The 17,392-nt window shown below is 54.8% G+C and overlaps 1 protein-coding gene across 1 annotated transcript in view; it reads right to left on the reverse strand.

The window, feature by feature from the left end:
- Positions 1-17,392, reverse strand: part of TSPOAP1 (TSPO associated protein 1) — a gene marked incomplete at both ends in the record, with an annotated part of 67,681 nt that overhangs the window by 41,796 nt on the left and 8,493 nt on the right. Inside the window, 4 exons of the mRNA XM_082493071.1 lie at positions 4,992-5,264; positions 8,555-8,731; positions 10,857-10,985; positions 13,172-13,279. Coding sequence (XP_082349197.1) covers positions 4,992-5,264; positions 8,555-8,731; positions 10,857-10,985; positions 13,172-13,279 — 687 coding nt within the window. The remainder of the gene's footprint in view (positions 1-4,991; positions 5,265-8,554; positions 8,732-10,856; positions 10,986-13,171; positions 13,280-17,392) is intronic.

Raw genomic sequence — 17,392 nt, forward strand, 5'->3', positions numbered from 1 at the left:
TCATCAAAGCCAACTTGTACAGTGAGCAAGCAGCAGGATTTTGTGACTCCATCTCAGCTTTTAACCTTCGGTTGACCTCTCGTCAGCAGTAGAACATCTCATTTCACTTTGAACACCTATGGTGCTGCGGGGTCTACGTTACTTAGTCTGAGTTCCCTTTACAGTCAGCCATTAGGACAGCATCTAAGCAATATACCTAAGCAACATTTCTTTTACCTATTTTAGGCTCAAAACCCTGGTTTTAACTACGTCTATATTCATGGCTCCACTGCTGAAAGCCAGAAAACTGTAAGAGACCACACTCAAGCCCAGGCTATCAAGGTTTTCAGATTTTCTGCTACAAGGTAAATCCTGAAACCACCACCCTGCAGTGTGGTTGAGGGATTCCCTACCATCCATGGAATAAGGTTCACATGGGAACCTCGCAGTCCCAAGAACCAAGTGGCAGCTGGAAATCTTGAGATCCTCCACCCAAGTCACAGTAGGGCACGAGCTCCAGCCCTCGGGAGCTTCCAGACATGCCGTGAAACCAGTATTTAACTCTGGAATATCCACGTGTAAATGTTTCCGAGACTTGTGTTTTTTTAAACTACCTGGCACATACTAAGTTTCAACTCTATATTTCATACCTCCCCTCCAAAATTATGCTTCCTTGCAAACTGAAAATGTTACATTTTAGTCAAATTTAATGAAATTAGGTCCCAAGGAACGCTAGCGGACACCAGCTAAGGTTAGATATCCACTGCACAAGTACCATGCACTATACTTCACAAGTCATGCTCCCTTGCAAATAGATATGCAAGACAAATTTGCTTGTTTGTGATAATTTCCCAGCGAAAAGCTAAACACAGTGACAACACTCCTAATTACAGACAACTTACAAAAATTACAAAATTATAAATTTGCCCACATGGACCTAATTTCCCCCCAAGAACAAAGACATGCCCGCAGCCACAGGCTCATACACTGTTATTTTTCCGCAGAACCCAGACTCATCACTGCATTAAACAACTGATAAACGAGACTGGCACACATCACGAAGAAAGCTGTGACCTGGAGCTGTGCCACCTCATTCACAGCAGGGACTGGAAGATGCTCAATGAATGAGCCAGGTGCAAGGAATCTGTTCAACCATACAGTTAAAAATCACCGTACAACAGCTGCTTTCCACCCCCAGCGCTACCCGTGGTGTGCACCGACGCTGGCAGAGACCCTGCCGAGAGCCCAGGCTGTACCAGCTCAAGTCGAACAGACAGCAGGCACAGAAGTACCTGTACTTTGGCAAATGACCAGAAAGTATAAAGCACGCAACACAGTAAATTAAAAACGTTGTAGACTTTCTAGAAAGCTCTGCCCTTGGCACCCAGGAAGCATCACCACAATCCTACCCCAAAAGAAGTGCTACAGCATTTTCCACCTAACTGTGGCCCATTCCTTCAGCTGTGCAATGTCAGGCAGAGCTGGACCAGGAAACCGATGCAGGTTTCGGGACAAGGGGGGAGGAAGGCTGGGTTTGCTAGGTTGTTTTTAACTCAGATCTGTGACATCCCACTGCTCAACATGAATTGCACTGACACAACTGAAAGGGCAGCGGGAACAAGCAGTGGCGAACAGGAGGCTGTTTAAGCCAGCACCACCACTGAAAGAAATCCCTACTAAATTATGATTTGTCATTACAGAGATAAGCATCACCCCAAAACCCTAAATAAAGAAGTAGGGAAATCAGAAGGAGAAGAGAGAAATGGGATTTTCCAAGGACACTTAGAGGAGCAGCTTGCTCTTTATACTCTGAGGAAGTCCTTTGAAAGCCAGGGAATACTGCACAGACATGCTGTGCTGGGGAGCAGGATAGAAGAGCAAAGTAATTTCTATTAATTGCAATAACTGGGTTAGTGCCCCAAGACGCCAACTTCATCCTCAGCATGGCACCACTGTGCCCACATGAACAGAGCCTGTGGAGCCCTGGGTGTTCTCAGCTACAGGTTTCTGCTAAGAGACTGGCAACAGCCTCCTTGCTCCCCCTTCACTACTGCTGTTGGGCTTCGTGTTGTTGCTATTTATCAGCCAGAAAATCTTGTGACAACGAGGTCCGACTCTCCTGAATCAGAGAAATAAAGAGCATCCATGAGAAAGACCATAATACACATTCTTGTCTGACAGAATCTGCAGGGTCAATTGAAAACTAAGGTATGGAAGGGCCATTTGAGGAAGATAAGGGCAGAGCATCTGTCTGTGCGTCCCTCCTCACCATGGAGGAATCTAGGGGCTGAGGGGCCACCAGGGCAGAGATCTCAAACGATGAAGAACTGCGCTGAGGATGTCTCTCAAACTGAACTGTCTATATGAAGAACTGTGGAAGCCAATAAAATAAACAGTAACAAATCACCAAGATTAGACGATATTCACCCAAGGGTTCAAAAACCCTCTTTGGCATGAACTGAATCTCTCGCTTTAGCAGTAACTGAATCAGGACGTGCAGTGTGTCACTTCTCTGACATCACCTTAATACAAAATAACTGGAAGCTGGCAAATGTCAAGTTTTAAGAGTATTCCAGTGGAGATCTGGGGAAACACAGACCAGTACACTTGACACCTGTTCCAGGCAACTTGATATAAAATGCAACAAAGATTAGGCAGATACTTAAAAAAACGCCAAACATACACTGGGGGGAAAAAACCCACACTCACAAATCTATTAAGAGTCTTTCTAAGGTGTCAGCAAGCAAATGGGTGAGGGAGATCCAGCAGGTACAATCTGCTTGGGTGCTCTGAACACGTTCAGCTATGGTGCTCTAAAAGGCTTCTGCAGACACTGAGCCACCATGGGATGAGGGTAAAGGTTTTCTTTGGGGTAAGTATCTAGTAAAAATGAGAGGACTAAAAGAGAGGCAGCAGGATCTGTGCTCTCCATGTAGCGAAGAGACAAATGGTGAAGAGGGCCTCATGACACTGAGAGATTACATAGAGCCGTCAGACAAATGACGTTTTAATAGAACACAGTGCTCAGACAAAAAGGCAAAGAGATCTATTGGGAAAGGGAGAGAAAACTTCATTATGCCACCATATAAATCAATGACACAGCATCTGGGATACTGCGGGCAGCACTGCTTCCCCCAACACAAAAATGACAGAGAAAATGTACAAAGGAAGGAGACAAAGATGATTAACATTGAATAATGGAGGAGGCTAGAACGAAATTAAAAAAAAAAAAAAAACTAACAGCTGAAGGAGAGAGGCCTATAAACTCATGAGCGACTTGGAAGGGATGAACAAGGAATGAATGAATACCCAATACATCTATCAGAGTCGGGGAGCAATAAACGAGAGCAGCTGGTGAGGTATCAGAGGGAAGGCAAGCAGCCTGTCCTCACACCGCCTACAGACACAAAATTCTGCCCCAGGACACCGCGGGTACCGAAAATTCTGATCATAAACCGGGTGAACCCCCTCCAGACAGACCCCCACCGCACAGAGCCCCCAGGCGCCCACGCACCCCACGGGACACCCCCAGGCCGCCGGAGCTGGGGGGCACCGGGACACCGCAGCCCCGGCCTCACGCACCCCCCGCGGGCAGCCCGGAGGCCTCCGCCGGCCCCTCGCCCCCGGCCCGGCCCCGCTGCGCCCTCGCCGGCGGCGCCCACCGGCACTGGCCCACACCTCGCCCCCCTCCCCCCCTCCCGGGCGGGCTGAGCCCCTCGGCCGGCCCCGGCCCTCCCGCCGCGGCTTCGGCCCCCGAGCGCTGAGGGAAAGCCCCGCTGCCCGACCCCGCAGGCAGCGGAGGCCCCGGCGGGCCGGGCCTGGGCCGGCGGCCCGAGGAGCGGCCCGGCCCCGCGGCGAGAGAGGCGCTCCCCGGCGGTGCTTCGGGCCCGCCCGCCCCGGCCCCCGGCGGAGGCGGTGCCGCAGCCGCCCCCTGCCCGGCCCGGCCCGGCCCGGGTCCCCGCGGGAGGGCCCGGCCTTACCTGCCGGCTGCGCGGACCGCCAGCGGGGAGGCGGCGCCCTGAGGCGGCCGGGATGTGCCGGGCCGTACCACTGCGGCCGCGGAGGGGCGGCCGGGGCCCGGAGGCGGCCAGGCCGCGGCCCCGCTCCTCAGCACGGCCTCGGGGGCTCGCCCTGGTGGGGGCCGGACCTAGAGCCCTGCGGGGGCCGGGCCCGTCCCCGGCGGGCGGTGAGGGTGGGGATGGGGATGGGGATGGGGATGGGGACGGAGCAGCAGGCCTGCCGGCCACCGCCACCGTGGACACGGGTGCTCATCCCTCACCTGCTGGGAACCAGCGTCCGAATGGTGGCAAACAGCAAAAATGTGTGTTTTCAGTAAAAGAGGGCAAAAAGAGGTGTTGCCTGCTTTCCCAGGCTGGAAAACCTGGGAACCCTGGAGAAGGGAAGGCTCCGGGGAGAACTTAGAGCCCCTTCCAGGCCCTAAAGGGGCTCCAGGAGAGCTGGGGAGGGACTCTGGATCAGGGAGGGAAGCGGTGGGATGAGGGGGAACAGTTTTACACTGAAAGAGGGGAGACTGAGATGAGAGATGAGGAAGAAATTCTTCCCTGTGATGGCAGTGAGACACTCTGGCGCAGGTTGCCCAGAGAAGCTGTGGCTGCCCCATCCCTGGAGGGGTTCAAGGCCAGGTTGGATGGGGCTTGGAGCAACCTGGGCTGGGGGGAGGTGTCCCTGCCCATGGCGGTCGGGTGGAACTAGATGATCTTTAAGGTCCCTTCCAACCCAGACCATTCTATGAGTCTATGATTCTATACGAAACTGCAGCACAAGAAACCCATGCCAGGGAAGACAAGAAGGACCGAGCCCACAGCATCCACGTTCCCCCTCAACTGGTGAGACCTGGCACTTGAATCGGCCATTTTAGCCACCAGCACAGCACCTGTTTGCAGCAGAAGCAAATCGCAGTGCTCACGTGCTTCAAGAAAGTTACCTAAGAACAGCAATTAATTGAGTAATTAAATAGCAAAACTTTCAGATTGCTGACCCACTTGTCTCACCTCCCTGTGTGCTTCCCCTCCTAGCGATGCCGGGTCTCCCAAGCGGGCCTCCTGCGGTAGAGGTGGACCAGTGATGCAGGTATTTAGCCTTGGTGCGGGTGGTCCCAAGTGCATGGCAGCACTTGGCAAAGCGCCGCCTGAACTGGTTTTAGAGGAACGTAGACACTCCTTGAAATTCTTCAGTGCAATCTGTCTCTGCAGCCGTAGCACCTCTCGCTGGGATTCCCGCAACAGGCGGTCGAACTCAATGACGTTCAGGCAGCGAGGGTCATCCTGCGGGAAACGCAAACATGACACGGTGTCACTGACAAGCTCTAAAAGGTGGAACGGGTCAGGGTGGTGATTTAACATGCAAACTCCAAAAGCCTTACTGAAGAGACACCGGCAAAAAACAGGTAATATGGCAGACAAAGATTTGTTTCCTGGGTCTCCAAAGCCTCCAAAACAGTCACTTCGCATCCCTTATGCAAATATGTTGTTTCTCCCACAGATAAAAACTAGCCAGTAATGCTTCTGCAGCAGCGCAAAGCAAAAGGGCTTTTCTAAGAGTGTGCTTTCTCAGTGCTTGCCAGCAGAGAGCGTGTGAGGATAATATAATTTCATTTCGCAGCCAAACGAGAGCCGTCGCTGGTTTACCTCCTTGGTGTGGGTGCTGGCATTCTCTGCAGCCCTGTGGTGGTTAGGGCTTTAAATGCTGGAAAGAATGAAGAACATCTGGGACTTGTTCAGTTCTCGCCCGGGATAATGTTTGTTTTTCAAACATTCTTGATGTCTAGCCTCTTTCAGAGAGAGTACGTGTGGATGGGCTCCTATCTTTAGCACAACTGGTCACTCCCATCCACTCCGGACCCAAAAGTAGCAGCTTTTGAAGGAATCCAGTGCAATCTTACTCTCACAAAAACAGTGAGAAAATGTCACCAGCTTCTTTAGTTCTTCAAAGGTTTTCAGATTTCAAGAAGCTGAAGAAACACGTACCTGCATGTCCATGCATACGTACAAAAGCTGGTTATGAAAACCTGTCTTTACAAATATGCTGCTGGAGGAGACGTTGCTCGTTCCCCTGGAAAGCTCCTAAGCCAGTGAATTCAATGCATAATTGGTATCCAGGACAAATTTAATCTGCTTCCCCATTCACTTCTTACTCGCCCTAAAAATAGCACGTGCTTTATAAATACAGTTTATGTCGAAAATCATGGTTATTCTCATGCTACAAGGGGGAAACTGAGGCAGCGTTGATGGGAAGTGATTACAGATTTAAGAAGTGAGCAGCTGGGCCTCCTCTGTGCCAGACCCGTGTTCAGGCTATCAGGGCAGTAGTTCTTTAAACAAAATTGGCTATGTCTCTGTATAAAATCTCCCTTCCCCCACCAAAAAATAGGCAGCTAGTCCCAACAGACAGCCTCTGAAGCCTGGGGGAACAAGGGAGTAGAAAAAAAAACTCTGTCCTCCACTCACAGTCTTTCTTATACACATCCCCTGCAGCTGCCTTGCTGTTCCCCGCAATCCCCCGCTTCCAAGAATCCTTGCTGCAAGAAACTGCAGCCTGGTTTTAGCTGGAGCTGGGGTTTGGTTGGAAGCCCATCACCAGGAGCGTGATCTCAGGAAATCACTTTATCCCATCCTCGGAGCCCTGACTTTGCGAAACAAGGCCATTGCTTTTGCAGCCCAGCGCGCAGGGTGTCCCTCCTGCCGCTGGAAAGGAACCGAGCGGATCCATTTCGTAGCTACTGAAAAATTTGTGCCGATTTAAATACCCTAGATTAAAATTGATTTGGTTACAAACTCTGAGCGTGCACATAATATCTCTGCATATAAACCCCTTCATTGGCATAATGCATTTTGCATGCTGCAGACAGATTAGCCGAATTTTGAATTTTAACTAGCTGAAAATTAAAATTTAATGAGCAGCTTGCTTGGAAGAGAAATGGGAAAACCAAGATCAGACAGAATGATTTCCCCTCTTGCTCTCTTCTCTGCGGATTCCGGGCTCGCGTGTCGGTGCCCCCAGTCACCGGGGCCTCGGCCGTTACACAAACAGACGGTCTCGCCTCCCGAGCCAGGGTGGCCACCCGTGCCCTAGCAAGGCAGCAGCTGAATTCATCAACCCTGAGTATTGCAGCCGTGTGTATTTCCTTGGCCAATAACGAATCTTGCTCACCCGCTTTTGTCACATTCCTCTACAATTTGTCACTCTCCTGCCCCTGGCAGATTCAGGTTGCCCAGCACGCTCTGCTGTGAAAATCCGAGTGCTTTGGAAAGGGTCTGTTCCCCCTTCTGGGTGGGCCTGCAGTGAGAAATCAAGGGAATGGGAAGGAAATTTCTTCTTGCTGATAAAGTAGCGACCTGGGTCGCTTTCTCCTGTGGCTTAATGCCAGAAGGGATCAGCGAGGCAGCTCTGTCCAAAGAGCAAACAACACCCGCTGGTTCTTGTTCTGACTAGATCTACGTTAGGGAAAGTCTGAGAATCTACCTTCAAACCTATATTTAAAATGAACACATGGGGAGCTCAGGGACAGAAATAAAGCTGCTTTCAGCAAGGAAGTATTTGTCAGCTAAATATCATGTAAGTAGGGTAGAAATGTAAGTATTCATTGAGCTCAGCTGGGTGCAGGAACATAAAGTTGCACTTGACCACACCTGCATTAGCAAAACGGGGAGCGTAGTGCGAGCCCCAGCGTTACTGAGCTTCTCGTGAGAGTTTATTAACTGACCTAAACTGAAAATGTCCATCTCGTGAACAAAAGATGTATCTGATATGCCCAGAACAGGTTGCTTTTGTCACCTTGAGCGGGCAATCATTTCACCTAGCTTCAGATGTCCGCAGAGAGTCCTTTCAGAGTCATCGCAGAGAAATGCTTTCAGGGAGTGACGTGTCTGACCAGTTTTAGATATCTGTCTCAGGATGAGCTGAATTATCCCTTTTATCCCACCGTTTCTATCGGCAAGTCCCGTGCTGGTGCTGATGGCAACGTTGGTCACCAGCCCAGGTGCAGGCATCAGCATTGTGGATGCTTTCATGAACGCCCACCCTTGTCTAATGTTTTGTACCCTTAGTCATAGTCGTACAAGGATGCACCTAGTCATCACCAGTCTTGTGGTGGCTGTGAGCGCTCAGAAAGCCGCAGCTCAAGACATGGGATTTAGACTGGTTCTTGGGAATGTGCTCAGCTGGTTTACTTTCCAAAGAAACACTTGAAAAGGAGGTCCTGCTTCTACATCTTGCTTGAGTTCAGCACTGTGAAAAGGCATCCTGTATCTGTGGCTTCTTGGGGCTTTCCAGGGGCAGAGTTTTAGTCACTGCTGAAAATGGCAGCTCAGACACATGAATTCACAGAGGGACGACCAAGGTGACCCCTAGAAAACTGTTCTGGAGGGGTTAGGACACCGTCTCTGCCACACACTCACCCAATGTCCCCCATCCGGCTCACACATCAAATACCCTCTGTTTTCTGCCTGCACGTGGAACTAATTGCCCTCACACCGCTTCCTGGAGCCTGGTTCCCATCACTGCTGTTGCCCTGCTTGTCCCCAGCCACCGAGGGATGTCCCAGAAAGTGTCTCACCTTCCCTGCGAAGAGTTTAGCCTGCAGCTCCCGGCACTCCTGCTGCAGAGCTTCAATCTGCTTGTCTTTTGCCAGGAGAGCACTGGCTTGCTCCGTAAGGTCCTTGGCACGCTGGCGGGCAAAGGCTTTTTTGCACAGCTCCAGGCTGGAACCCTTCAGAGGCACCGGAGCAGTTACCTACACCAGAGAGAGAAGCAAGGGAGAAAGCCACATGCGTTCATGTTCGTTATCCACCACCCCATCGCCCCAACAGGGAGCACTGTCACAAAATGCAGCCTAGCCCCAAAGGACAGACAAGAAGAGGTCTGGGCCGGATCTATGGAAAAGCGGGAGGAAAGAGGAGGGGCTGGATGGAGAAGCGGCTCAGAGAAGAGGTGGGAAGGAGAAGGTGCTCAGCAGACGAGGCCAATGGTCAGCATGGGGGGGCTGCAGGCAGGGCAACAGTGGGTGGGGGGAGGAGAGAAAAACAGGATGAAGGTGGAAAGACAGGATAAGGCAGCAGAGACGAGGAGGGGAGGATAGCAGGAAAGATAAGCATGGGAGCAAGGATGGAGGTGGCCGAACCAGGAAGAAAAGTGGAGCTCCTGTGGGCTTCAGGACAGATGGGTGGAAGATACAGGCAAGAGAGAGCCCAGCAAGGGCCAGCACAGCCAGGGGAGGACTGGGAGGTGTTCAGCAGGAGAAGCAGTTCAGCTTCACGTGCTTCCTTGCGAGGGAGGGAAGAGCACCGGTGGGGACGGACGGCAGCGTGCCCCAGGGGGAGCAGGGCAGACGGGGACAGGCAGCCGGCTGGGCACGGGCTCTGGGCAGAGACACCAGGCAGGAGCCGAGGCTGCCTGGCCGCAGTCTCCCTGGGATGCCGGCTCTCAGCACGTGCCCGCATCCCTGGGGCCGGCTCTCCCAGTGGGTACCAGCACCGCCGAGCTGGACGAAGGGGCAGATCTCAACCCCTGCTCATCCCAACCCTCTAGGCAGTGAGGCCACATCTAGTCAAACCCTGCCTCTCCCTCTCCAGCTATCGCCGCCTGCACAAAGCCTGACAATGTGGCGGGGGGGGGGCTCTGCCTGATCAGGAACATGGCATCCTCTGTGCAAACTTTTCCTCCCCAGGTCTTGCCGAGCATCTCACCCACGCACAGAAGCTGCATGCCGGGCCCTGGCTCCATGGGACCTGTGTACCCAGCACTGAAGGTAACCACTGCCAGATCAACCCCAGCTCCTTAGGGCCCCTTCTCTGGGCAGGCAGCTGCCTGCTCCTGCCTCCAGCCCACCCTCCACAAGCTTCAGCCGTCCAAGCACTTTCTGCTGTTGGGAGACCTGGGCCAGCCCAGGAGCCAGGCAAGTCGGTTCTCCCAGGGCTCGCACAGGTCTTAAACTGTCACCACCCCAATGTTTCACTCAGGAAAAAAATAAAACAGTATTTGTGGAGTTGCTGGAGGGTCTGCATAGCTGTTGGATGTATATCAAATGGTTTCTCTTAACATAGTATCTGACAAGTCCATCTGGCAGCAACTGTTGCCCTGCAAGTACCAAAACCCCGTGACAGACGGGCGGCGTGGTGCCTGGGGACAGAGAGGGCAGGCACTGCCAGGAAAACCCCCTACCTTCTCTTCAGCAACGCTTTCACTTCCCCCTTTCTAGCCTAAAGGGCTTGAATTCCCCCGCGCAATCCCCGGCATCCTTCCAACGGAAGAAAGTTTTTGCCTTACTCCTCTGCAATCCACCTGTAGGCAGCTCACGCGAGGGCTTGTGCCCAGGATCCCGCATCCTACAGCCGCCTCCCACCACTCCTGCACCCTGTCAGGCTTTGCAACAAGCTGCTGTTGGGCCGGAGAAAGCAAAAACCACGCGGTTTGGGCAGCAACGCAAGCGAGGTGTGGATGGGGCAGAGCAGAGTCTCTCACCCCTTCCTGTTTTGCCTTACCGCACTCCTTATTCAAATACTTCCTGTTTCTTTTCGGTGAAATCAGATGAAGTATTTTCATGACTTGCCCAGGGAAAGCTGAGCTAATTACCTTAAACTAACATCTGACGGTAGGTCAGCACATTTTACAGCAAGAAACCGAGCCGGAGGGAATGGCTCAAAGCCATCTTCCCCAGGCAGGGGCAGAAGAAGCTGGCGATGGGCCGGGTTTCGTGATTCTTGCCCTGCTGCTGATGTGCACACCGTGTTTGCTGTAGGTTTAGGGAAAGGGGAAAGAAAAGGCCTTTCTAGCTGAATAGCAGTAGCGAGCGAGAAGTCCCGGTGCCGAGGTGCTCTCCCAGCTCAGCGTCCCAGCAGCGGCAAGCCCCCGGCGCTCACCACTTTGAGGTTTGCCTCCTGGAGTTTCCGGGCTCTCTCCTCCAGGCGCTTGGCAATCACCGCCAGCTCCGCGTTCTTCCTCTTCAGGTGCTTCACCTTCTCCTCCGTCTGGGGGAAGCAGCTCCTGCGCTAGATAACAGAAGGAGGGGTTGGAGGTGAAGCCCCTGCTTCTCCTCGAAGCTGCACACCGGGGCCGTTAGGGGAAACCTGACCTACTCTGTGCCCAGAGGGCTTTTCCCAGCCTGTTCTCCTACGACTATCCCAACCATTGAACACCCGCCTCTGCTCTTGTTGCCTCTCCAGTCCCCGAAACCTGTATTTTTTCTGGTATTTTTATTACTGTGACCTCTCATTCCCCATGAGATGCCCCTCACCCCACCCCAGGCCACCCCACATGGTCCCGCTCCAGCCCCAACTCGCTCGTTGGAGGCTCTGCCTTTGCCGGCTGGGACTCGCTGCATCTCCAGCATCACTCTACCCTGGCCGCCCATCCTTTGGGCTTTCTCTTCCAAAGTCTTCCCAGTTGATTTCCCTGGGGTTACAGGGCTCAACATATCGCTGCGGGTTTGTGCTGCGCTACCACTGCAAGCTTCGCAGTTGTCCTTTTTCTCATGACACCGAAGACTGAGTTGGGGGGAATGGGGAAGAAAGCGGTGAAGGACTTTATGATGTTTGCAAGGCAAATTTCCTTTTTCGTCCTATTGATTCTGTTCACTCTTAATCCCCTTTTATTTGTTATCTGTCCGTTTCGATAAGCTGCCGCTTGCCGATGGCTCGTTCTCTCAAGGTCGTACCCAGATGTGTTGCTCTGTCTTTTCACATCAGCAAAAATGTCAGGTCCACTGATCCTTCCAATTATTTTCCTCCCTACCCCTGTGAGATCCCACCATGGGCGCTTGCTGCTTTCACCGCTTTTCCTCAGCCGGAAGACTGAGGCTGATTTTTGAGAGTAAGATTTGATGAGAGCTTACACGGTACTGCTTCGCTAAAATCCAGATGACAGATAAGGGGTAACCCCAGAGCGTGCAGGTCATTCTGGATTTATGCTTTTAGTGTAAGAAAATTATCTAAAATATGCGCTTTGAATTTGGTGATATAAATCTCAAATGCTGAGCAATCAAATTTTCAGGGGCCCGGGGTGGCCACATCCCCACGCGGCGGGGCTGCACGAGGGGCTGATGCTCTCCAGGGAGGATGCAGGAGGGGAACATCCCCTCTTCGTATTTCCCGAGGTCCTGGCTGCCCACCACGGGCCTGAGCAGCCAGGGATGGGGGAGCGGGGCAGAATGGGTGGTCCAGGCTGCGGCCGCCTGGCTTGGCTTTGGGTGCCGGGGGTGCAGCTGGGGAGCAGCCGGGTGCTGAGCTCCCGTAGGAGCAGGGGGCAGTGCTGCGCTGTCACCCAAAGCCGAGGCTGAGTGAATCAGTGTTTCTGCTTTTTCCAATTAAAGAGGAAACAAGAGCGACTTCCCCCTCCCCTGCTGTCAGCTCGCCGCTGCCTTGCTCTCTGCCTGCTCTCACGGGCGGCTGCGTTAAAGCCTCTCATGGTTTCCAGCAGGCAAATGGCACCAGGCAAAGATGGCAGAGATGGCCTGGTCCGCTCCGCATCACGAGGAAGGGGTCCTGCTCGAGCCAACGATGGGTGCAGTGCAAAGGCACCCAGGGCACCCAAACACCCAGGCCCTCTTCCCCCCCCAACTCCTTCCTCAGCCCTAGCTCTGCCCAGCTGATCCCATGTGCCAGCATCTCTTGGAGATGGCAGCAGATGGCAGCTCGCCCCAGCTGGGACCCCAAACATAAAGAGGCCATGGACCTGTTGGAGCAGGTCCAGAGGAGGCCATGAAGATGCTCCAAGGTTTGGAGCCCCTCTGCTGGGAGGACAGGCTGGGAGAGTTGGAGGGTTCAGCCTGGAGAGGAGAAGGCTCCAGGGAGAGCTTAAAGCCCCTTCCAGTGCCTAAAGGGGCTCCAGGAGAGCTGGGGAGGGACTCTGGATCCGGGAGGGGAGTCATGGGATGAGGGGGGAATGGTTTTACAATGAAAGAGGGGAGACTGAGATGAGAGATAAGGAAGAAATTTTTCCCTATGTGGGTGCTGAGCCCCTGGCGCAGGTTGCCCCGAGAAGCTGTGGCTGCCCCATCCCTGGAGGTGTTCAAGGCCAGGTTGGACAGGGCTTGGAGCAACCTGGGCTGGTGGGAGGTGTCCCTGCAGGGGGGCTGGAACCAGATGATTCCTTCCAACCTAAACCATTCTATGATTCTATGACTCCCCCCCATGGAGCATGCCATACCAGCACCCAGCCGGGGCCATCCTCTGCTCACCAGCAAGCTGTTCTCCTCGGCCAGGCTGGAGCAGCGGTGCCGCAGGTCCTCCAGCGCACTCAGGAGCTTCGTGTTCTGGCTCACGAGGAAGCCGTAGTCAGCCCCACTCTGCAAAACAGTGCAGGAGAGGAAAGGCAAGACTTCACCTGCCCGGGGCGAGGGACCCACCGCAGCTGCCCACCCGCCCTGGCGCCGTGGCGAGCCCAGCCTGGCTGCGCGGGGAGGCTGGCAGGGGCGGGCAGGGAAGGGGCACGGTGGCATGCGGAGGTGATGAGGGGCTGCCTGTCCTTTGGGGGACGAGTGGCTTTCAGGGCTGGGCTACATCACCTGTGGGTGACAGCTACCGCCTCCATAGCTTTAAAGTTGCTTTCGACTTGCCCAGACCCTCGCGTGGTGCCCAGCCCCTTGCATTTTGCTATGGTACCATCTAAACCAGCTTAAGAGCCAGGTGGGCAGAGCACAAGCCATGACACCCCAGACACGTGGGCTTTTCCCCATGGCTCCGGGACACCGGAGCCTCCAGCACCGCACGGCTTTCGGAGGCGACAAGAACTCCTCGCCTGCTTCCCCATGCCGGCTCCCCCAGCTTGGCCCGGGAGCCCGGCCCCGGGCTCTGCCCTCTCTCTGTCAGCCTCAGCTCCGGAAGAAGGCGACATGCCGGATTTCTTTGCAAAACACCACCTTAATTTTGTCACATCAAAAGCAGCAGCAGCAGCAGCAGCAGCAGCTCTGCCGGGAGCTGTATATATAGCTTTGTGGTTACTGCTTCCTGCTCAGAGCTGCTCGCCGCAGGCTCGCTGCCGAAGCAAGCTCCCAAGAAAGTATTTTTGCGCGTTAGCAAAGCTCGTAGCCAAGCTATTGCTTCACAGCTGCCATGTGGCAGCAGCACGCCACGCACTTTGGGAAGATGTGGCCAGATGTTTTCCCAGCAGCCAGGCAGGTCTTGCGGGACCCGCGCCCAGCACCCACGAAGCCTTTGCTGGTGCCGCTGACCGGCTACGACCTTCCCGGTGGCACAGCTCTGCTCTTGCAGTTCGCAAGCCAAGGCTACGAGTGGAAACATCCCTTGGCTACCAAAGAAATGCTGCCTAAGCTTTCTCGGTAGCAAGAAGTCAGACAGGCAGCTCACAGCGCTCAGGTGTCGCGATGCTCTAGGAGGTCTGAGACTGGCTAAAACTCACTACACCTTTACCCAATATTGTATTTTGGCTTCTCCGTCACGGCCATTGGAGAAAAAGGACAGCAGACCAGTGCCACCAAGTCCACCGAATCCCCTGGTGTGGCTGCCATGCTCATGCCACAGCTCTCACAACCCCTCATGCCTGTATGGAAATGGCAGAGTGGGGAGGGAAAGCACAGCTGAAAGACATTGGAAATCAAAAAAAAACCACCCTCAAAAGATAACACCCAGCCCTCCCTACTGGCCTCAGGCAGTGTCCCCAGGTCCCCCCAGCCCTCTGAGCCACCGGGAGGGAATGGTAGGTGCCACGAGTTGACAGGCTTTGGGCAGAGCGGTTTGTAGTTGTCCGCCCTGCAGAAATCCCAGGGTTTGAGGCAGCTGGAGGGAAATGTCCCATGGGAAGAGATTGTACTGCTTTCCACTGGTGGCAAAGCAAAAATATATTAATTTTCCTCTCTTCTTTTTGTTTTTCTCCCCCGGGCACAAAGGCGCAGTTACTGCTGCGGCCCCCAGGCACCCGGGTGCCCCCTCCCGCTCTCCGGCCACTCGGGGCTGATCCCAGGGGTGGTCGGGGCAGCCCCAGGAACCAAGGAGCTCCCCAAACTCAGCAGCCTGGGGGAAGCCAAGAAGGTCCCCTGGGACCCACACACCCTGCCCGGTGCAGTGCTGTGGGCCCAGAGACCCAGTGCCAGATCCTGCAGCACTGGTGCCACTCCTGCAGCTCTGCAGGGACAGCGAGGTGTGCCAGAGAATATTTCCCCCGTCGCCAGCTCCAGGGACAGCAAAGCACTTCCCCAGGCTGGGCACCCACGCAGGGGACGCTGATGGGGGGACAGAGCAGGGTGGGGACGCGGGTGGGGGTCCCACCAGCATCTCCACTGCCCTGCATGGCAGCGCCTCGGGCTGGTTCACTGCCGCCATCCCCAGAGCCGAGCAGGCATCCCCTGGGATGAAGTCAAAATGCGTTATTTTCATTTTCTTGTGGCAGCCAAGAGGCCTCGAGCTTCTTGTCTGTGCTTGTATGCACTGACACAGGTCACGCAACCTCAGCCGGCGACCTCTGCGCTTGGGACAGGAGCTGGAGAGCCTTTGCGGAGGAGCTGATGTGCTCCTGCCTCTCTCCGGCAGGCAGGCAGGACTTCTGACGCTGTCAGCACTGGGTTTCTGCAGGGAACGATTAGCACCTCCAGCATGGCCGGGGGACCTTTTGGGGACTTACGTCCAAATTTCTGTATTTAAAACCCCTTTTCTGTAGCTATAAAACACCATCTTCATCGGGGCAGGATGTAAAGACTCACAACCGCTCACCCTTATCCCACCGGGCTGTCCCCAGTTCAGCTCAGGTTTCTTGCCAGGACTCCAGAGCCCACAACGTGGCAGAGGTTGGGATGTGCTATACCACGCCGAGACCTTTCCAGTTCCCTGGGTGTTGCCAGACCCCCGGGCGAGGTGTCGCGGAGCAGGAGAGCGTGGCTGTGTGCTCCGGGCTGGGGCCAGGCATGCAGCCAAGCCTCCCCCCTGCCAGCACGTCCCACTGCGGCCGCAGCTCCCTGGGGCTTTGCCCAGAGAGGCACAAGGGGCATCTGCAGCGAGAAGACATGGCGACAGGAGACCCTTGCCGTGCCAGGACGTCTGTCCCACGCAGGGACCTCACTGCCTGGGAAAGCTTTGCTAAACCTTCCCGCCAGCGCCGGCTGCGTCGGCTGAACCCTCCTCCAAGACCACGTAGAACCTGGAACTGAAGGACTGTCTAGACGTCATCCCACGCTCATTAAACATTCATTTCCTATAATGAAATAGCTTTTAATTTATTAACCGCTCCGCTGTTCCTCGAGGTTCCCGCGCTGCGCGGTGCAGCCTCGCTGCAGGCCACGCTCATGGCCTCCACTGCCGCTGCTTTTCGAAGGGAGCTGAAGAAATCCTGAGGGAGAAGAGGCACCGAGGCTGCCCCTGAAGCGACTCTTCTTGATAAAGACAAGCAGAATTGCTGGCAGGAGCCAAAATCCAAAAGCATCTCTGGGTGAGGGAGGCTTTCAGCGAGCTGGAGCCGAGGCAGAGCTGACGCCGCGGGGCGGCAGGGAGGGTCTCCGGGCAGTCACCTCCCCCGGGTCAGGCGCATCCTTGGCCTCTAAAAAAATTAACGCAAGCGACATGTTCTTTGGCCGCGGGGAGGGGGATGGAGGGAATTTTCTAAAAGCAGAGCAAGGCAGGAGGAGAGCAGCAGGGATGCTGAGGGCGGAGAGCAGACCGCGGCTCCCCTGCGCAGCAGGCACGCAGCTTTGAAGCCTCCCGTTAGAGGCAAACCGTCGTCATCTGTCGCCTCTTTTGACAGGTAGAGCCCAAAATACAGCTTCTCCAGGATGCGTTGAGAACGAGCAAAGAAAGAAAAGCCTCAGCGTGGCAGCTGCGAGAAAGCTGCTGCTTTTTCACCCGGAAACTTCAAAAAAGCAGCGGCGAGCTGCAGCAGCCTTCGCCGGGAGAGGTGCCCAGCCGGGCTGCTAAATGGGTCACACAGCCAAAAATCCCCCTGGAGCACCCGGCATCCAGCTCAGTCTTTAAAGTCCTGCGGAAAACTTGCAGGAAGCCATTTGGGGGACAGTAAATCAAACCGCGGCGAGGACGACAGACGCTGCCGGCAGCGGCTGCTCTGCAATGCGGCTCGGGCTGCCGGAGCCTCGCGGCACGGCCTGGCACCGACCGGCCGAGAGGGCTTCCCCCACGCCAGCCCCGGGGAACATGCCAAAGTCTAAGCTCAGCCTGGTTTTAAAATCCCTGCGGAGAGCCAGACGGGGAGGAGGAATTTACCAGGTGGCCCCGTGAGCGGGAGGTCTCAGGTGGCCTTTGGAAACGGGCGGTCTCACGGCCGATTTTAAAACACACGCGATTTCAAGACCTATAAAACGTAGACAATTTCAGGATGTCCCTGCAGTGACTTCCCCATCTGCAGCAGATAAGGGTCCAGCTGCTGGGTGTGCTTCGCAAAAGCCGTCTCTGAAAACCACCGCCCCCTTTGCAAACACTTTGCAGACCTATTTCGAGGT

Source organism: Vanellus vanellus, assembly GCF_965231255.1.
Source record: "Vanellus vanellus genome assembly, chromosome: 19".
Lineage (NCBI taxonomy): Eukaryota > Metazoa > Chordata > Aves > Charadriiformes > Charadriidae > Vanellus > Vanellus vanellus.